Here is an 18735-nt window from a genome sequence, read left to right as displayed (position 1 = left end):
CTGTATTTTGCGTTTGCGGCCGATTTTATGTGCGCCACCGTGTATAAATTAAAATAAACAATTATCAATCAAAGCCGGTAATAATCGCTGATGGTAAATTTTGTAGGAATTGGATTTCTTTTCACAACTAATAGTCGAGCTAACTAGTCTTTCTTAACCAGTTATACGTTGACGTGCATCCACTCATTGTCAGACGGATATTCTGTTTTGGACAGCGAGTCGTCAAAGTGTGTATGAATTTCACGGCAATAAATTCATGTTAAGGAACGCACCCGGTTTGGTCTCCGTCACTTAATAGGTGTATTGTACGGCCGGCCATAAACTGTCGTTTCGGGAGGCATCGCATCGCGTGCCACAAAGCAGGAGCAAGTGCTCTCCGACCGCGGCGGCGGGCAGCGGTCATGCGTGCAGACGTAGCCGTTTACACGTGTGACCGTATCGCACCCTCGGTCGGGAGATATGTAGCGCGGAATCTAGTTAGTACCCTTGTTGGCTTTATCTCCGTTTGGCTCGGAGGTCGGCCGTGTCGCTAGATTAGAAGGATCAGCCCCGCGCGCACGTTCCCGCGATCGCGATAATTAGCAAAGATGGAATTTCGTATTTTCAATCCCCTGCATCTTCGTGCCGTTTTAGTTTTCAATCTCAAACCGGAGTATACACAAGCTGGATGAAGTAAACCTTTAATCACTTTGTTTGGCTGTTTCTATACAGTAATTCTTTTAAGCCAAGTAAATCTCAAGAGCAAATAAAATCTATGTATGAATCATCTTCTACGATATCGCTTGCGACAATAATATTTATGTAATAAATATTTATAACATCGACAACTGGAAACTGAAGGAACAAGTACTCGTTCGTAAACACATGAGATGTTATTTAAGTCGTATTATATATTCCTCGTGCGCGGGCTATTTTCGAAGCAGCAACTACTTTCTACTCCGTTTAATCCATAGCGCGATCAAATTCAATAAAAACAATAACTGAGCCAGAGGAACATCATTGGACACAATGGACCGCGGGATATTGCGGCAAACGTTGATTGGATTCGTATGTAAGTATTCAGTTGGGATCGCACGTGCGACGCCGACGCGACGCCTGGACCTAATCACTCGCGAATGACCTCTGGAAAAACTCTTACGTGTAATCGCTTCCCAGGCAGTATTTTAATCATCGATTGCGGCCTCCACGAAGGATGGAGCACGCCGACCATATCGAAGTTCAACGACAAGGATCCTTTAAAGGTGACGAGCGACGAGATCGTTTGGATCGTGAATCTCATGTACGTGGGAGTTGGCATCGGCTCATTGGTACCATTCATACTGATGGACAATATCGGACGTAAGGGAACCTTGCTAGTCACTACAGGACCGAAGATCCTCTCGTGGATCTTCATCGGGTTATCCACGTCTGTACCGGCCATATATGCTGGACGGATACTCGCGGGCATCGGATGTGGAATAACGTACGCTGTAATGCCGATGTATCTCGGCGAGATCAGCAGCAAGCGAACCAGAGGTCCTTTAGGTGTGGTATCAGCTGTTTTGGATGCGTCATCAATGTTCAGTGCTTAGCCTAATTGCAATAACATATTTATCGTTTTAAATATATATATATATATATATATATATATAAATGTTAGATATTTATTCACTAACATCAAATATGTTGATCTTAGGTGATAACTGGCATCTTTAGTTTGCATTTTTTTAAAAAGATTACAAACCTATGTGGTTTTACGTTTAACAATAACGATCATATATTTCGCAATCGTTGTTAAAATGCACTTGAATGACGTTGTTCGCGATTAGTTAGTATTTTTAAATGTTTCATCACTGAATAAGGCAAGGCCTTCAGGTACTTTAATGGCTGTACTACTCAACATCGGGATGCTGCTCATCTACGCAATCGGTCTGTGGATCAGTCGATTCGCGATGGCGATGATAAGCTTGTGCGCGCCGGTGTTCTTCCTGCTGACCTTCATGTGGTTACCCGAGAGCTCGGTGTTTCTCACGCGGAAGAATAGACTCGGACCCGCGGAGAAGACCCTTCAGTGGGCCCTGGGTAAAGAGAACGTGGACGAGGAGCTCGAAGAGATCAAAAGAATCGTGGAGACCGAGGACAAGTGCAGCAAGCTGACTCTCCGAGAGATGTTCAAGGAGATCATCACCAAGGCGCATAACAGGCGAGCCTTTCGTATCGCTCTGATACTGTTAAGCGGGCTGACATTGACCGGCGCGGCGCCGATACTCGCGTACCAGTCGTACATATACAACGAGGCCGGCTTCGAGATCTCGACCAACGCCAGCATCATCATCACCGGCGTCGGCATTGTTCTGGCTGGTAGCGTCTGCGTGTCGGTGGTGCGTCTCACCGGCAAGAGACTCCTGCTGCTGATCGCCGCGCCGATTTGCGTGGTATCGCTGGCGACGATAGCCATTTTCTTCGAGCTGCAGTCCGGCGGCTACGACGTCTCTCGATTCAAGTGGGTGCCCACGGTCTTCGTGGTGATTTACGTGCTCGGCTTCGGACTCGGCCTTAATCCGATACCGCTGGCATACATCGGCGAGATCTTCGGCGTCGAGGTCAGAGTACCCGCCGCGGTGCTCAATGCTCTCTACTACGCTATAAGCACCACCGCCATTGTGAAGTTCTATCAGGTACGTTGACGTCTCTGTAAGAATCGATTTTGTTTTCGCGAACGAGAGCCGCGGTAAGCGGGTTATCGACAGCAACGATCAGTTAAGAGGTTTAACCAAAAAGGATTCTTTGCTTCGTAATAGTATTATACAGAGCACGGTATGATATAACATCGGTTTAATAGTCCTGACGGCCAAAAAGGAGTCTTTACCTCTAATAATGTTAAGAAACATTACATTACCTATATAAATATGCAAATTACATCATTTTATTAAACGATCAATATCTTATTGCCTATTAAAAAGATCTGCATAAGGAATTTTTTCTAAAACTAGATTTGCAATTTTAATAACATACCGGCTATTTAAAAAGCTTTCTCGCTATAAATGCGTATATTATATCCATCTAATAAATAGAATGGCTCATTACACGTTTAAAGTGTAACGAGAAATAATTTTTTCAAACTTATATGACTTTCTTTCTATTACTTAATATTATGTAGTGAAATTATATAATAGTAGAAATCATTTGTACTGTGTTTGTAGGTCGTGCAAGAGTTATACGGCACGTTCGCACCATTATGGACGTTCACCGCGATAACGTTTCTTATATGGGTATTAATTTACCTATTTGTGCCCGAAACCGAAGGCAAAACCTTAGAAGAGATACAATTGGAATTGCGAGACAAAGAGTGACGTATATATAGACAACTATATAAAAAAAAAACAGGCGTGGCATTATGAATAATCCAAAGATCCACTTAAGTCCACTTTTACAACGCATATCTAACACGCGAAATAAGACTTGACTCAATTTTATCAATATCAACATTCAGAGATTATATTCAGATTATAAAAATATTAGAAAGATAATGTTTCTGTTAAATTATAATGATAGTCCAGTTTACATTTTTTTAATATGTACTATCATTATAATAATTTAGGTCTATATACAAATGAATAATTAGCCAATATTGTGATGGTACACACATGTATACATTTATGTAGAAAAATCTTGATGTAGAAAACAGATAGCAAATGCTATTTCAAAAATAAAATTTATAAAAATAGTGAGCTGTGAAATAATTCAAATGAGAGAAAATTTCAATAACTTTGCTCAAGATTTTCATCAATGTGTTGATTTATATTCTTATATTTTTTTATGAAGACAACTTATTGCGCAACTTATATATATAAGTATATTTGTTTAATTCTAGATAATATTGTAAGAGCACAAAGATAACGGAGAAAAATTAAATATTTCCGTAATAAAATTAGCATGTATAAAATAATAAAAATTAAGTATAAATGCTTTTACCGTTTCTGCGAATTTCAGTTGACGCACTGGCATACATATTTCGTTGATATATTACTATTAAATTTAATTTGACTTTCTCGAGCAATTGAATAAAATTCGAAACATTTAATGTTCATATATGTTTTCAACGATATTTACAATTATTATAAATATTTGCATATTTAAATCATATTTAGAATCCAATTAGTCTTTCTCTTTTATTGTATTTTTATGTCAAAGAACTTTTTTCCATTTAATCATTTGTTCTATGTGCTTTACATAAAGTTTCAAAATTGTATAACATCGATAATGGTGTTAAATCGCATTTGGAGCCGGTGAAAGCACTAGGGAGAAACGACGCGGGGGAAAATCATTGGTCTTGTTTGATCGTAAAGCTCCAACTCCGCAAAGAGAATCGTTTAGTAGCGATATCGTATACGACGAGATTCGTATGTTCGATCGGACAAGTTAAGTTCTCATTAAAAACGCATTTGCAACGTGAATTCGCTGGCCTCCTTAATCCTATCTTAAAGTCTACTACCTTAAATATTGGTAAATACATCCCGTTGCGTGGTTCCTATATTATCTTGATATTTGTGTCACCGCATAAATAGAAAAATAACTCCATCATTTAATATGAACACTCTCTATTTGATTTGATTACGACTGTATAATTGTGAATATTGGCGTATAATTATTTCGATGTCTATGCAGATATTATTATTATATAAAAAAATATTATTCAAACTCTTATAGAATATAACTTTACGCGTATGAAGTATTTCGCTAAACTGCTCGTTTTATTCGCATAAAAGATTGAGGAAATTTTTAGTGGCTAACGATGAAGTGGCTTATAAATTTTTCGGCCAGACTATCTTTATACAGAAACCCGCCCTCGAGTACTCGCGCTCGATAAAAAATGCAACATTCTCTAAGATCGGTCCTCTCGTCGTCGTAAACTGCCGAGTGATCTCCCCTCATATGATTGACCATCTTGACTACGCTGATGGCTCGTCAGCCGTCGGTATATGACGGAACATTGGTAGGACGTGGTACGTTGGACAGGGCATGTCTTGCGTGTTAGCGTTCCTCTCGAACGGAACATCCGTACATGTGTATCGCGCTCATACGTATGTATATTTACAATTACGCGGAAATGCATTTGCCTATATGCACATATAACTGTTTATCCGCCGATACCCTCTCGCGTGATGTATTAGTCAGAACATGTGGGTTCTGAGTACACAAATGCGGATTTGAGCATGATTAGATTTAATATTTCAATGCGAGAGTAATACTATCTCATGTATCCGTGCGTGGAAGGATAAAAGTACTCATTGATACTGTTGATAACACTGATTCGTAACGCCGAAACTATATATAAGTCGGATGTAGAAAGGTAAAACAAACATGTAATAGAGTAAAAATTATTTTATGACTATTATCTTATCTATAATAGCTGTTATTTTTTACATACATCTTATAGTAATCATAATTTTATATAATGAAGTAGTCAGTAAAATAAAATTTCTATAATTTTTCTATCCATTGTTTTTTTTTCTGTCAATAATTTGGTCAATAGTCTCTAATATGCAATATGCGTTGTTTAGCACGAAGACTTATTGTCAATTGGACCGTCACTTAAATCACCTCTACAGATGTGTAAAAGTGTAGAAGTGTTACAGAACAACAGAAAAGAAAGAAATAAAATGTATACTTTGTATTTTGAACGTGTGTATGATTGCAAATTAGCATGTAATCGTAATAAGCATAATAAGGATGAGAGATTGAGCGAAGCTGTGGGTGCAAATGTTGTCCATTGACCTCGTACATTCCATATACCCTGATCTTATGAGCCATCAGTATGACTTGACCCTGTTGGGCTGTTCTACGTACATATCTACTGATATATCCCTACCGGTACCTTGCCCTGTTAGGGTGTACGTTCAGCTCAAGTGTGTGCATTAGTGGCACGCGTGTGTATCAGTGCTCCGTTCCACACGCACATATATTACTGGCAGGTATGTATATCTACACATATATATGTATGTACATATATATGTAGAGGAAGAGAGAGGGAGAGGGAGAGGGAGAGAGAGAGAGAGAGAGAGAGAGAGAGAAAGCAGAGAGATCCTTCGATAGTGTGCGTTGTATCGCGGGTACGGCCCCTCGTATAACCCGAGATCAAGATTGATAGGCCACGAGTCGCAACACATACGGGGCATCCACTTAGCGGTGCATTATCCGAATGAGAATGTGTACAGGCTGGATCTTACCTAATGCGACGCCCGCAATCCCGGTAATGGCGACCGCTTTGGCCGTCGCGCGCGACGACGATCTTCGCCAATCGATAACGCCGCGCGCGCGTTGTTGTGTGTGTCTGTATTCTGTATACCGAGTAAACGCGCGCCGCGCGAATTTTTTTCACGGCCGTCCGGCAGGCAGGTGCGGAAGAAGCTACTCCCGTGACCTTGCAAATCGTATAGTCAGAAACAGGTTGACGGCAATTAACAGAACGAAGACGCGCGCGTGCCGAGGGCGATTCTTTCCGGTTTTACGCTCACCGTGCGTCCAGTCAGTTCAGTCGCGTGATTGTTTTTCACGCTATCGCAAATTAGATTTTAAGTTTTCGCGTGCGACTCTTGCTCCTCGTTCGAGCTCTGTTTTGAAAAAAACGCACGCTGGAGGAAAAGTTCGCGTTTAAAATAAAGTAAAAAAAAAAAAAAAAAGCGAAAAAAGAGAGACGAGAAAAAAGAACATGAACGAGGCATTGAGCGAAGAGGAGGTAAAATGGAATTCCTCGGAAAAGAACACGTTAGAGAAAATACATACTTTGGCATGTGGCAAAACGTTTTTGCTAATGGCACTGCTCCGCGAAACTGAAAAATTATATGCTTTTTCAGGGGAGTATTATTATTAAATTGCAGCTGCGTACGCGACTTGTGTGCATAAGTGTGCGCTTGTGAAAAGGTTATTCCGCGAGCTGTATATCACGTAAAAATATTTTCCAACAAGACACAAAATATTGCACGATATTAATATCTCCTCACGACACTGCGTTACATTTAAAATCGATTTAGAATTTCTTGTTTTATTAAAATCGTTCATTATTAATCCTCGTATAAATAGCGTATAATTATGTAACGACATCGAGCACAAAATGCTTCATGTATCATATCCCAGGAAACATTATTATAATTTCAGTACGACATGAAAAATTAATTAGATAATGCTGCAGTTTTCATTAAAAAAAAAAAAAAAAAAAATTTAATTACTTTGTTGCCGATTTTTTCCCTTACAAATTGCAAATATGCGAGGTATTACCGTAAATTTTTATGTAAAACTGATATCATTTTTTGCTGCATAAAATAACTGGTAAATGAGAAACGAGGATTGAGCAGTTGCTACTTCACGCTAGGCTAAGTAGACTGAACACAATGATTACGTGTCTTATGTAATACTATAATTATTTTGGTATACGCGCAATATCTATTACAATGTTGAATAATTTTTAATCTCATATGCGTGTAAGTTACATAATTATTCGGTGATCTAATGCATATTGCACAACGAAAGCAAACGCACATAATACAAAAACGAATTATTACCTTTATCTATTCCGTTGATCCAGCATTTATTATTATAATTTTGCACAATAATCTTTAACATGATTCATCCGAACGCTTTGACCGTGAAACGATTGCATTTAGACGATTATTCGGGCTTTTTGCAATAATATGACTATTATTCACTGAGAAAAAATCCCAAAAAATATTTATTAGGTGGCTCCTAATAGCATATTTACTTATTTTTTACACATATTTATTTAGAATTAGATATTTTTATTTCAATTAAATAAAAATATCTAATTCTAAATAAATATGTGTAAAAAGTAAGTAAATAATGCTATTAGGAGAGAGCCACCTAATAAATATTTTTTTGATTAAAATATTTTTTTCTCAGTGTATAACTTGTATAGCTACGTCATTGCAGTATACAAAACATCGTTTATCAAAATACAATAATTGCGGTGAATCACTTTTAATGGATCATAGTAGAGAATTTATATATTTATACATTATAATATTATGCACACCGAACATAAATTTTATGTACACTGAAAGCGTTTAAAACAACTTGACGACTTTTGCAGAAATCTTAGTAAACTTTATATTAATAAATCCAGTTGATTTTGAGAAATCGACATGAATAAAATATAAAAAGAATAGCTAAAATTTAAGAGAATATTGAAACTGAAAATATTTGCATTACAATTTTAATGCATTGTATCGTAACGGAATTGTTGTCTTATAAAAATGGCATAAAATTTTCTTCAATATTTCCTCACTCCGCTAATCGATTTCTTACTATTACGGACGACAAAAGTTGGTCTTCTATCTCTTTATACGAGTCATAACTTTCCATTTCTCTATATGAGTATATAATAACTTAAGCGAGATAATCGGACGGAAAGAAATTTGACGTTAAGAGACAACGTGACGTGTGATTTCACTCATCCTCGCGCCTACTTGCGAAATAAGTGGATCACCTTGTCTCATCCGTTTTCGTGCGTCGGATATAAGACCGTAATCGCGGTTGATACATCGCCGCGATCGCTCTTCATTATCGTCGAATGTGTCCTGCAAGCTTATACGGGTATATGTAGGTACGTTTCGCAAAACGACGTAACTTTGTCGCGGTGGCGAAGTGGCTTAACAAGGCGCGCCGGACGAATTACGCTTCTTGCGTATTTCGGCGGAAGCATATGGATATCGTGTATTATACGAGCGTGTGTGTTCCGTCCGAAGGTGGATCCAGATCGAGCGAGCGAGCGCAAACACACATGAATAAACAACTTACTTCCGCCAGCCACCGTTCGTACTCATTGAAGCAAATTGTTCGTTCGCGTTCGTTCAACGCTTGTTAACTTGATCAGGATTAGGAGGTTTCCGCGCGCAATTTTGTAATCGTTAACAATGAAATTATCTATAGTGATAGCGTGCTTGATAAAGGTAATCGAAAACGAACGAAAAGAATGAATATGAAGCATATGTTAAATCTACACGCATGAATGTGTTGATTATTTTACACAAAAATTTTAACAAGGACCTTTTTTAACAAAACTACAAAAATTTATTCAGAATATACACTGTTGGAACATTTTTGTAGTTTTGTTAAAAAAAGTCCTTGTTAAAATTATTGTGTAAAATAATCAACACATACATATGTAGATTTAACATATGCCTGCTATGTTAATTTAACTTAACAAATTTAAAATGTAAAATTATTAAAATAATTTTAAAAATACGTTAAAGTAACACAATTTGAATGTATTTATTTTAAATGTGTTAAAATTTACAGAAAAAGAGTGTTGATTTTATCTTACAATCTTAACTTCAACATAAAAGTTATGTTAATTAGACACATAATTGACCTCAAATTACGATTAGAATTACATTCCCTTTCTATTGAAATATTTTAACACAGTATCGATGTTACCATTTAACACATTCATAGGTATTATGTTAAATTAACACAAAAATTTGAGTGGACCGTTTGGGACATGTGATTTATGTTATATTTAATACAAATTTTCCAACAGTGTGTAGGAAGTTTCCACGCGCAATTTTGTAATCTTTAGCAATGAAATTATCTATAGCGTGCGTGATAAAGGTAATCAAAAATGAATGGAAAGAATGAAAAATCTACCAAGATATACAGTAGATGCGTTACGTATTAATTCAACAAATATAATTAGTCGCGAAAAGAAGGGAGACGTTCTTTTCAAATCTAGGCACAGAATCTAGGTCGTCCTTGCACGTTTGTCAAAAAGTTAAGCAGGAACGGACGATAGAAACTTTAGAATCCTCACAATGCGCAGATTTCGACTGGTTAATTCAACGGAAGTGGCAGCCGAGTGCGCGCGAACGAGGAAGAGGGGAAGTCGTTTTAATCCTGCCGCGCGGTAGGGTTAAATTCACCCGTTTTTCGTCGCATTCTTCCATTCACGCGCCCGGTTCTGTCCTTTGTATTCCCGCTTTCGTTCGCTTTCGCGTCGCGAAACGTGAATCGTCCGGCGCGGCGCGGCTCGGCGAACGCCGACGAGGCGGGCGTGTAAAAAGGGCCGCTCATGCGGCGGCGACAAAGCAGGCGAGGCACGCACGCCTCGCGCCTCGCGTGTCGACGTGAAACGCGTCGGCGGGCGAATTATCCGTTGTAGCAGATCAAACGGTCTCTCCCGGGGAAACGGGGAAGCCCTTCATCACGGCCCTTTGGCTCGCGCCGTAAAGCGCGCGACTAAAAAAGGCCCCGCTGCCGTCCGTCCCTTCGAGCGTCGTCGGATTTATCCCCCCCGGTGGCGGTGATCAGCGCGCCGGCACCGTCGTCGGCGAAACGACGTTAAAATCGATCGAGCGTGGACACCGTCCACCTGACTGCTCGGCGGCGTATAAATCAAAGCGCTCACGTGTTAATAAGAAGAGAAACTGCGGACGCAGCCTGACACCAAAGACCGGTATGCATCGGTGCGTGGCGGATTTGATAAAAGTATTAAATCAAAGCCATTCGCGTTCTATTATAATACGTGTATACTGTGAATTTAATCGAATATATTTCTTCGTTATATAGATTTGGAATTTGCACGCTTTATGTATGTACACTCATTGCGTGTTTAATATTTGAGCAATGTGGCCTTTTTGTTCATGCCGGAGATTGAGTCTGTTCATTTTTTTTTTTTTTTTACAAATGCGCTAATATTTAATATGCTACTTTTATTATAATATTTAGATACGTTTATTAACACATTTTGTTGAAAGTGCAATCATTTGTGATCAAATTTAATCGAGAATTGAAGGTACGAGAGGAACACGTGAATAAATTTTGCAATTACAACACAATCATACTACTTGTATTACATTAGTACGAGCACGAGTCGGGGTCTCGAAATGGAAGAACGCGGGTAGCGACGTCTACGGCTAAGATAAACGTCCGGGAGTACTGGGGCGGCGAACGAAGTGTTCTCGAAAGAGTTCGCATGAAATTGAATTGATACGGTTTACAGTGCCAGCGGGTAAGCGGATTCCTGCGGCCACGGGTATCGTATCGATGTTAAAACAATGTTAAATCGCTCGAGTCTGACTTCGTCCGCTTGGCTGCTCATCGCAATCATCCTTCCCGAGAACGCGAGAGGCCGTCGGCGAGGGGTTGGCTCGAGGCTCGAGGTATAAGTGCCGGCCGCCCGGGAGAGAAAAGGGACGGAAAAATAGAGGGCCGCGAAGGAAAATTATATTTACCTTACGTGGAGTTCCTTTGAGACAATCTTCACGGTATATAGAAAGTAAAAGGGGGAACGGAGCGAGCGGCGAGCGCGGCGCGCCGACGATTGAGGATAATATAATAATGCGCCGGAGTCATTTACGACGACGATTCGATGGGGGACATTCTCGAGAGAATCACAACGAATCTCACCAAGAGAACCAATCGACGAAGTGTCATCGAATTGCAGAGGCACGGAGATTTGGATTTCCTCCCGTGATCGACTGCTGACGTCGCGACGATCGATTCTGGCCTTAGCTGCCCGGTCGGGCGAGGGTAATGGTCTGTCATCATCAGACGGCCGTAAGACCAAAAGTCGCGATCTTATCGATGAAGGAACGTAATACGCGCTGGTGAAAAGTAAAAGCGGAGCAATAGAAACAAAGGCAACAGGTCCGGTCGTTTTAACGCGGTCAAAATCGACTCAATTATAAATAATAATCATCTATAACAAATAACGAATTGTATGAAACGATAATTAAACAATAAGACGCAATAGGAAACGTAATAATTTATAATACAGCAATGTTAGCATTTAAAATACTGCGAATTTTTTCGAGATATTTTATAAATACTGCGAGAAAGAAATTAAAGAGATACCGTAGGAGAGAGAACAAAGAACAGCATTAAGGAACGGTATTAAGATAATCCTTTGCTGGCAACGTACCCGATCCGTGTTTGTCGGAGACGTGTTTCAAAATGCCTCTCTTCATTACATTACGCGAGATGTCATAGACGGTAAACACGCGCATCGCATTTTTAAAACGCCGTTAAAAAGTTTCGCGAGACTCATTCTAACAGAATGAGTCTCTTTCTGATGAAAGTCATTATAATATTTTCGCGTTTTTATTAGTTTAGCCAAGTAAAATTCCACAATCTACCTGTTGTTAGCGGCAATGCTTTCGCCTCTATTACAATGTTGCTTTTGAATAATTTTAACCCTCCGTCTGTATACAGGGCCAAAATGATATCTGCTCGTAACTGTAAAACTTGCGAGCCAGAAAATATTAAATAAACGATGTTTATCGAAATGACTGTAAAATCGTCAACTACAATGTAGACAGACGTTTTGTAAATTTTTTTCAGATTTTTTAAAATACTTTAAAGTAAGGAAAAATGGCGTCAACCCACGTATACACTTCAAGGGTGCAAAAAAGAAGACGTGTACAGACGGAGGGTTAATACCTCCTCCGTTCTAACGTTACATTTGTTTACAGAGGATCAAATCACGGTAACGATGTTAAATTAAAATCATCTGTAAAAATATTCACGGAGTTTGAGATGTGACTTAAATGAAAATGTAATATAGCAGTAGGTAATATCGATGCAAAAGACTCACAATTATTTTGACTTATATGAGCGTATAATGCTACGCCGAGAATATCGAGGTCTAGGCGGCTAAAAAAGCTACAGTTACAATTATGGTATAACAAACGGGATGTGTTTGATTAAGTGCTAGTTCTTTCCCGGCTTTTCTGTTTCGTTGCTCGCGCGATACAATATGGTTATGACATTTAGGTTAATGACCCTGGCAATTTAATAACTCGTCGTATTACTCGTCCTACGGTCCACTCTCCATCTCCACGAGGTACGATCGATCGCCGTCTGGCCAGCTAGCGCTCTCCTCTCCGGCCTCACCCTTCCTACGTGATACACGATGAAATTTCATCTCGGGCTTTACGCCATATACTGCCAAATAGTACGATCCGACAATAAGTTTACGCATGGTTTTGTAGCGCGTGTGCTTGCCCGCTTGCCCGGGCTTGACCGGAAATATTCATCGACTTTCACGCTGTCAAGCTGTCGAGCGACTTTAGCGCGATCGATCTCTCGCAAAGTATTTTCCGAAATAATCTCATAAAACGGTAAACAGATGTGATCGCTCTGATCTCATGAAATGCAAAGGGGGATTCCAGGTGCGAACTCCCCGTCGCCGAGGCGCATTTTTGCATGAAACCATTAAGCAGATACTGCGAATTCCACGCGAGTAATTTCGCCGCGAGGAGTAATTCCGCGCCGTTTTTATCACTCTCGGCGAACCCATTTTCGCTCGGGCATACAAATGGGGTACGTTCGATGGATTAATCGCGTGTCAGAAAGCGGCGTGACTTCAACGGTAAATTCGACTTCGCTGTTCGACTTCGACTTGGAAACTGATAAATGATATGTCATGGAATTATACGAAAATTTATGAACTGGCGGACACGCTATGCGTCATTTGACTAAACGCCAAAGGCTCAGTCTGAGATATTTGCATATAAACGCGAAATCAGTAATATAAATTCAATATCATCGATATTTGCTCGCAAAATGCTCGCTAACAAAATAAACAATCAAAATAAATATTAAAATAAATATTAAAATATTAAGTTTTGTTATATATTACGATATATTTATTTCTATATACATTTTAACTTGTATAAAGTTTATTTTACCTTCTATTAATATAAAATTCCGCAAATCACGTTATGCGAATTGAATTGGCTGGTAAGGCTATTTTCTTACAGTATGTAAAAATTGAAAGATACATGCGCTGACGTTGACTTATGTGAAAAGATTCTGGCCATGATGTGTACGAGATATTTCTCAAAAGTAAAAGAAATGCAGTTCCGATTCAATGGAATCGTGAATCGATTGTCATGGATTTTCGACGCATTTTTTGCGTCGAATCGACGTAAATGCAACTTGCACCGCTCATTAGCGCTTTTGTGCGCCGTGCTGTTGTGAGCAACCCACTAGCCTTTTTGCGAGCTACGTATTTTTTTCTTCCCTTTTTTTGTAATACGAGGGAGAGCGAGTGAATGAACAAAGGGTATAGATATAGAGAAACGCAGTGCGTTTCACGTGGCACATAATCTCGGAAGTATTTATTGTGTGACAAATCTCTCGATACGGTATTCGATGAGCATTACGCGTCTCCCGCCATGCTTTTTCACGGCAAACACTGGCGGGAAAAAGCCCCGGGGGGGGGGGGGGGAAAGAGAGAGAAAGAGAGAGAGAGAGAGAGAGAGTGTGGCCCGGTAATTTCGCCGGTATTTTGTATTTCATATCGGCCGCGTTATTTCACGAAACTCGCCAGCGCGCGTTCGCAAAAGCCGGAGATTGCAAAATTCAAAGCGCTATCGCGGTACCTCTAATTTCGCGCTATTCCGCCCGCGCACACATGTATTCTAATCGTCCGTTTTCTCTTTCGCGTTTCTTTTTATGCTCCCTGTGCATTACGCCCGTTCGCGGACAGCGAGTCGCGCCATTACCGGTGGATTAAATTGCTTTTTTTCAAACCGATACGTAAAGTAAGCTAATATTACGGCGTGTAATATCGTGATATATATGGATTTCACGGAGGAATACCTCACCCAAGCGTCATCAGGAAAAATGTATTCATCTTTTTTTTTCATACGGGGTATTCGTACGCCTGAGGAAAGAATATTGTAATTAGGATATGGTTCACTTGCGCCGCGAGGTTGTTTTGTTATCATTCGTAAATAATGCCGCGTGTTCCATTATAAATTGCAGTCAAACACAAACAGGCGCCGTTATCAATATTCATTTGTAATGTTTTATCACGATGCCATTAGACGTACTACCGCGCCGCGCGCATTATTTACAATCCAATTGCGCAAAAAACAAGCCGGTGAATTTCACCGATGAATAATTGGTGTGTATGTGTGTGTGCTCGGTGCGCGCAATCGAGACGATATCCGTCTCAGCTTCTCGATAATATCCGTCTACCCGGCATTTGAGCGCCACAACCAATAAAAAGCCGCGCGTGTGTGTGTGTGTGTGTGTGTGTGTCGCGCTAAAGATCAATATAAACCGATCGAAATAAGATCCAATGATCAGCCGCAGAACGGTCATGATAAATGCCGCCGGGCGAAACAAGAATTTCAATTTGCACCGCGCACGTGACCGGGGTGCCGACTAACGAAAATTCCACATTTCCTCCACGGCTCTCCCTCGGCGTGGACAAACTCGCGACCAGTGGAACACGTACGTAATATCTGCGACTTCCGGTGTTTTTTACCATCCCCCGGCGCTGTCCGCGAGTGAAAATTCAGAGATGACTTTCATTTATGATTCGCGCTTAACATTGTCATGATCTCCACCGTACATACTCTCTCTCTCTCTCTCGTCCAGAGGAAACAATGTTTCTGTTGAAGAAGCGATATGAAGAAGCGTGTTAATTTAACTCATTGTCAGTTTTGAACAATCTTGTTTTCTACATTTTCTGCGTACCAAAAAAATATACCAAACTTTTCGAGTGATAATATTGTATCATGTAATAATGAGAGAAATTAAGAGAAATTTTGTTTCTCCTATGTATGTATAATACACATATTAAAATACTCTCTGATATTGATACATACAATATTATTTATATTTTTTAAGTAATTAGATTGGAAAAATGAGTTAAATTGTCGTCGTCGTTCTACTAACTGAAATAATAAAATAATGCTAAGATAAAACGTATAAAAATAAAATAAAAATAATGTTCAGGGAGGTAAGTATCTTTGTAATAGGTAAGATATTGCCTTTGAGAGTAGTGCCAATTTGTGTCGAGCAAGATTTTCAAGAACGATCGGATTGTCGTCAAACGTCACGTATTTTGAAAAATTTGTTCTTCCGTTGCCGGATACGCCATAAAATAGACTATCAGCGTATCGCGTTTGTGATAGGAAGAGCAGAGAGGGTGAGGGTCGGAGAGCGGCTTCCTATAAAATACCGACGCGACGTCGCTTCTTTTAGCCGCGGGGCTTTGTGGAAATACGAGATAATGAAAAAGCTCCCGCGGGATTCTATTTTGAAGGGAGGTCCGCGAGAGAGAGAGCGATCGATCCTACGAGCCCTTTAAACGGCCCGACTCCGGTCACCATTTCCGTCCGGCGGCGGAACAATGCGCCGCGATATGTCACGCGTTCCAAAGTGTCCTCGACGTGCCATTAATTGGAATTCAAATGGACATAAACATCTCCCATCGGTGACCACTGCCGGCAAGACACGGCATTCGAGAGGGTTCGACCACCTTCACTCGCGGTTTGTAGTCTAATAGCCCGTCCGCAGAACGGTGTGTAACTTCGCTTAAAATAATCTTCTCTGTACTGCACCGTGCTATAACCGTTTTTCTCTGTTGGCAAATAAAGAGTTGACATAAGAAGGACTAATAAGAAGGACTATAAAAATGTATAGTTTATTAAAAAGGAACATTATGAATAACAATAAATGATATTTACAATTTTTTATAATGCCAGAATCTTTTTGAAAAAGTAAAACACTATCAAGATTTTATATTTTGCATTATTGTAGTATCCGAAGTAAGAATATCGAAGAGCGATGTTATCTTTTGTTTATATGACCGCGAGCGGAGCATGCGGCGGCGAGCATAGCTTTAGAGAGAGTCGAGTCCGAACAGCGAGCGAGTTACGACGTGCGACTGTCGATGCGATTATCAATCTCTGCTGTACTATACATAATAATATCAAATATATTATTCAAAATACTACATTATTTTTCACGTCGATTCTTTAAATGCATAATTTGATGTGTCAAACAGTAAATAATATGTTGATGCAGGCAAATAAACTTTCAATAATGCGCTTTTCATCCGTCAAAAAAATTCATTTTTTTTTTTCAAGTTTTGTTTTTTTCTTCAAAGAAAAGCATTGAGAAAAAAGAGCGAGTTCTATTAGAGTCCAATGAGTCCTAAATAATACTAAATAGAACATGTGTATCTGTGAGTAACTCAAATAATTACTTATAATTGTATTATGTTGGAGCATAATTCATTCGCGGCACATTAACTACTAATCCAAACAAAGTTGAAATATTCTCGGACAAATACACTCGGATATGCGTCCGAGATATAATATGAAAATGGGAAATTTTCGTTTTCTGTATTTATAACTGACAACAGTTAATGATAACTCAAAAATAACTTTGAGGCATTAATTTAATTTATAACGCGACATCAAAGAACAACGTTATTATTGTTGTACATTTTTCTAGTTAAAATATCACACAGTGACAAGTAGTATCAGGTATTTTATAGGTAAATATTATTCTGAAATAAATTCTCAAACGCACTCAGTAGTCTGCATTTCATGATATACGACATATTACATAAACATAGAATTACAGCTTGTGAGTGTATTACGAGAATATGATCTTGATAGAGAGCGCAATCCGCGTGTTTTGGGTCTGTTTCGTTCTTACAGCTTGTTTATGTAAGGAATGTTTCATTATTTACTTCATGAAAACAGTCCTGGGCATATGTTCGAGCTGGCAACTAAGGGCGAGGTTTCAGCTTACATAAATTATCAACTGGAATACAACCGGATTTCGGGGTAAGACCACTTTACCGAGCTAATCCAAAGCACTCGGTTTAAACTATACGAATTTAATCACAGAGATATATAACGGATATTTTACGTTTGTTTCATTTTCTGCGTAGTAAATAAATTAAATTAACTAAAAAACAGGCACGTCGACACGGGCAAAATATTCCGACGTAGCCCAGTTATTACTGCGGTAAACGGGTGAACGGATTAAGCCCCCTCCGCAATACACGCGCGTGGATTTTCCGAAATCAGTATAAACATTTTTATCCAGCTTTCAAAAGTTCAATCTAACATTCTGCGCGACAAATTAAGACCATTTTATATTTAATTGAAAACAAAATTTAATATCATGACGGAAGATATACGTGCCGCTTTTTAGTTTTAAATACCATACAAAGAGACCGTAATAAAGCATATGGCATCATGTTAACACAGAATATAATATCGCAAATGTACGTTATATTAAGCCCGATGAGCATTTAATTTACATATTTTCTGAAATCATATTAATTTTTCAACAATGCGCGATATTCACATGGCCGCCGCTCGGAAAGCATAAAACTAATGCGACGAAGATATCAACGTCGAGCTCTATTACGACTATCACAAGTCGCATCCTTCGGAGTCGCTGCCGCAGTTACAACGAAAAATGAAGACGGAGCGCGTGTACGTGTTAGAAATTAGTCGGCACACCGTCGACACTTGTACATCGGTAATTCCTGTCACGTTGACGAGCAAATTGTTACGTTTTGCTCGTCGCCGCGCGAGCAAGCGACGTAATTAATTGGATATATAACGACAACTCCTTTATTAAGCAAATAATTTTTAAAATTGTCTACATATTGTGTGCGTGAGTGTCTAAAAATATTTGAATTAAATTTTGAATTAAAATTATTTGCCCACAATTGTGTCTAAAAATATTGGAATTAAATTTTTAATTAAAATTATTTGTCTACATATTGTGTTGAATATTCAGAATAAAAATGAACACTGTGTAAAACGTAAAAAATAAAATAAAATAAAATAGTTGCAAAGGTTCCTTTAGCTTTGCGATAAATTCAATTAAACCTTATTTATAAAATCATTTATTAAACCTCTTATAAAATAACTGGCTTCTTTTAGTTCCGCTGAAAAAAAATTACGTAATAAAATA

At 39.1% G+C, this 18735-nt stretch overlaps 2 protein-coding genes across 8 annotated transcripts in view; both read left to right on the top strand.

The window, feature by feature from the left end:
* Positions 1 to 5663, top strand: part of LOC112467321 (facilitated trehalose transporter Tret1-like) — an 11128-nt gene extending 5465 nt beyond the window's left edge. For 2 of the 4 annotated variants that reach the window (XM_025035905.1, XM_025035906.1), the window contains exons 2-5: positions 954 to 1051; positions 1156 to 1524; positions 1855 to 2657; positions 3183 to 5663. In XM_025035905.1, the coding sequence (XP_024891673.1) occupies positions 1009 to 1051; positions 1156 to 1524; positions 1855 to 2657; positions 3183 to 3332 (1365 nt within the window). In that variant the 5' untranslated portion in view covers positions 954 to 1008 and the 3' untranslated portion in view covers positions 3333 to 5663. Of the gene's footprint in view, positions 1 to 633; positions 1052 to 1155; positions 1525 to 1854; positions 2658 to 3182 lie in introns of all 4 variants that reach the window. The other 2 variants (XM_025035908.1, XM_025035904.1) reach the window with 2 other exon arrangements.
* Positions 1 to 18735, top strand: part of LOC112467320 (glutamate receptor 1-like) — a 218591-nt gene that overhangs the window by 164350 nt on the left and 35506 nt on the right. The window lies entirely within an intron of this gene.

The sequence above is a fragment of the Temnothorax curvispinosus genome, unplaced genomic scaffold (assembly GCF_003070985.1).
Source record: "Temnothorax curvispinosus isolate PA1 unplaced genomic scaffold, ASM307098v1 QBEX01017148.1, whole genome shotgun sequence".
NCBI classification, from domain to species: Eukaryota; Metazoa; Arthropoda; class Insecta; order Hymenoptera; family Formicidae; genus Temnothorax; species Temnothorax curvispinosus.
The sequence above is the reverse complement of the archived record's forward strand: the minus strand, read 5'-3'. Positions and strand labels throughout refer to the sequence as shown.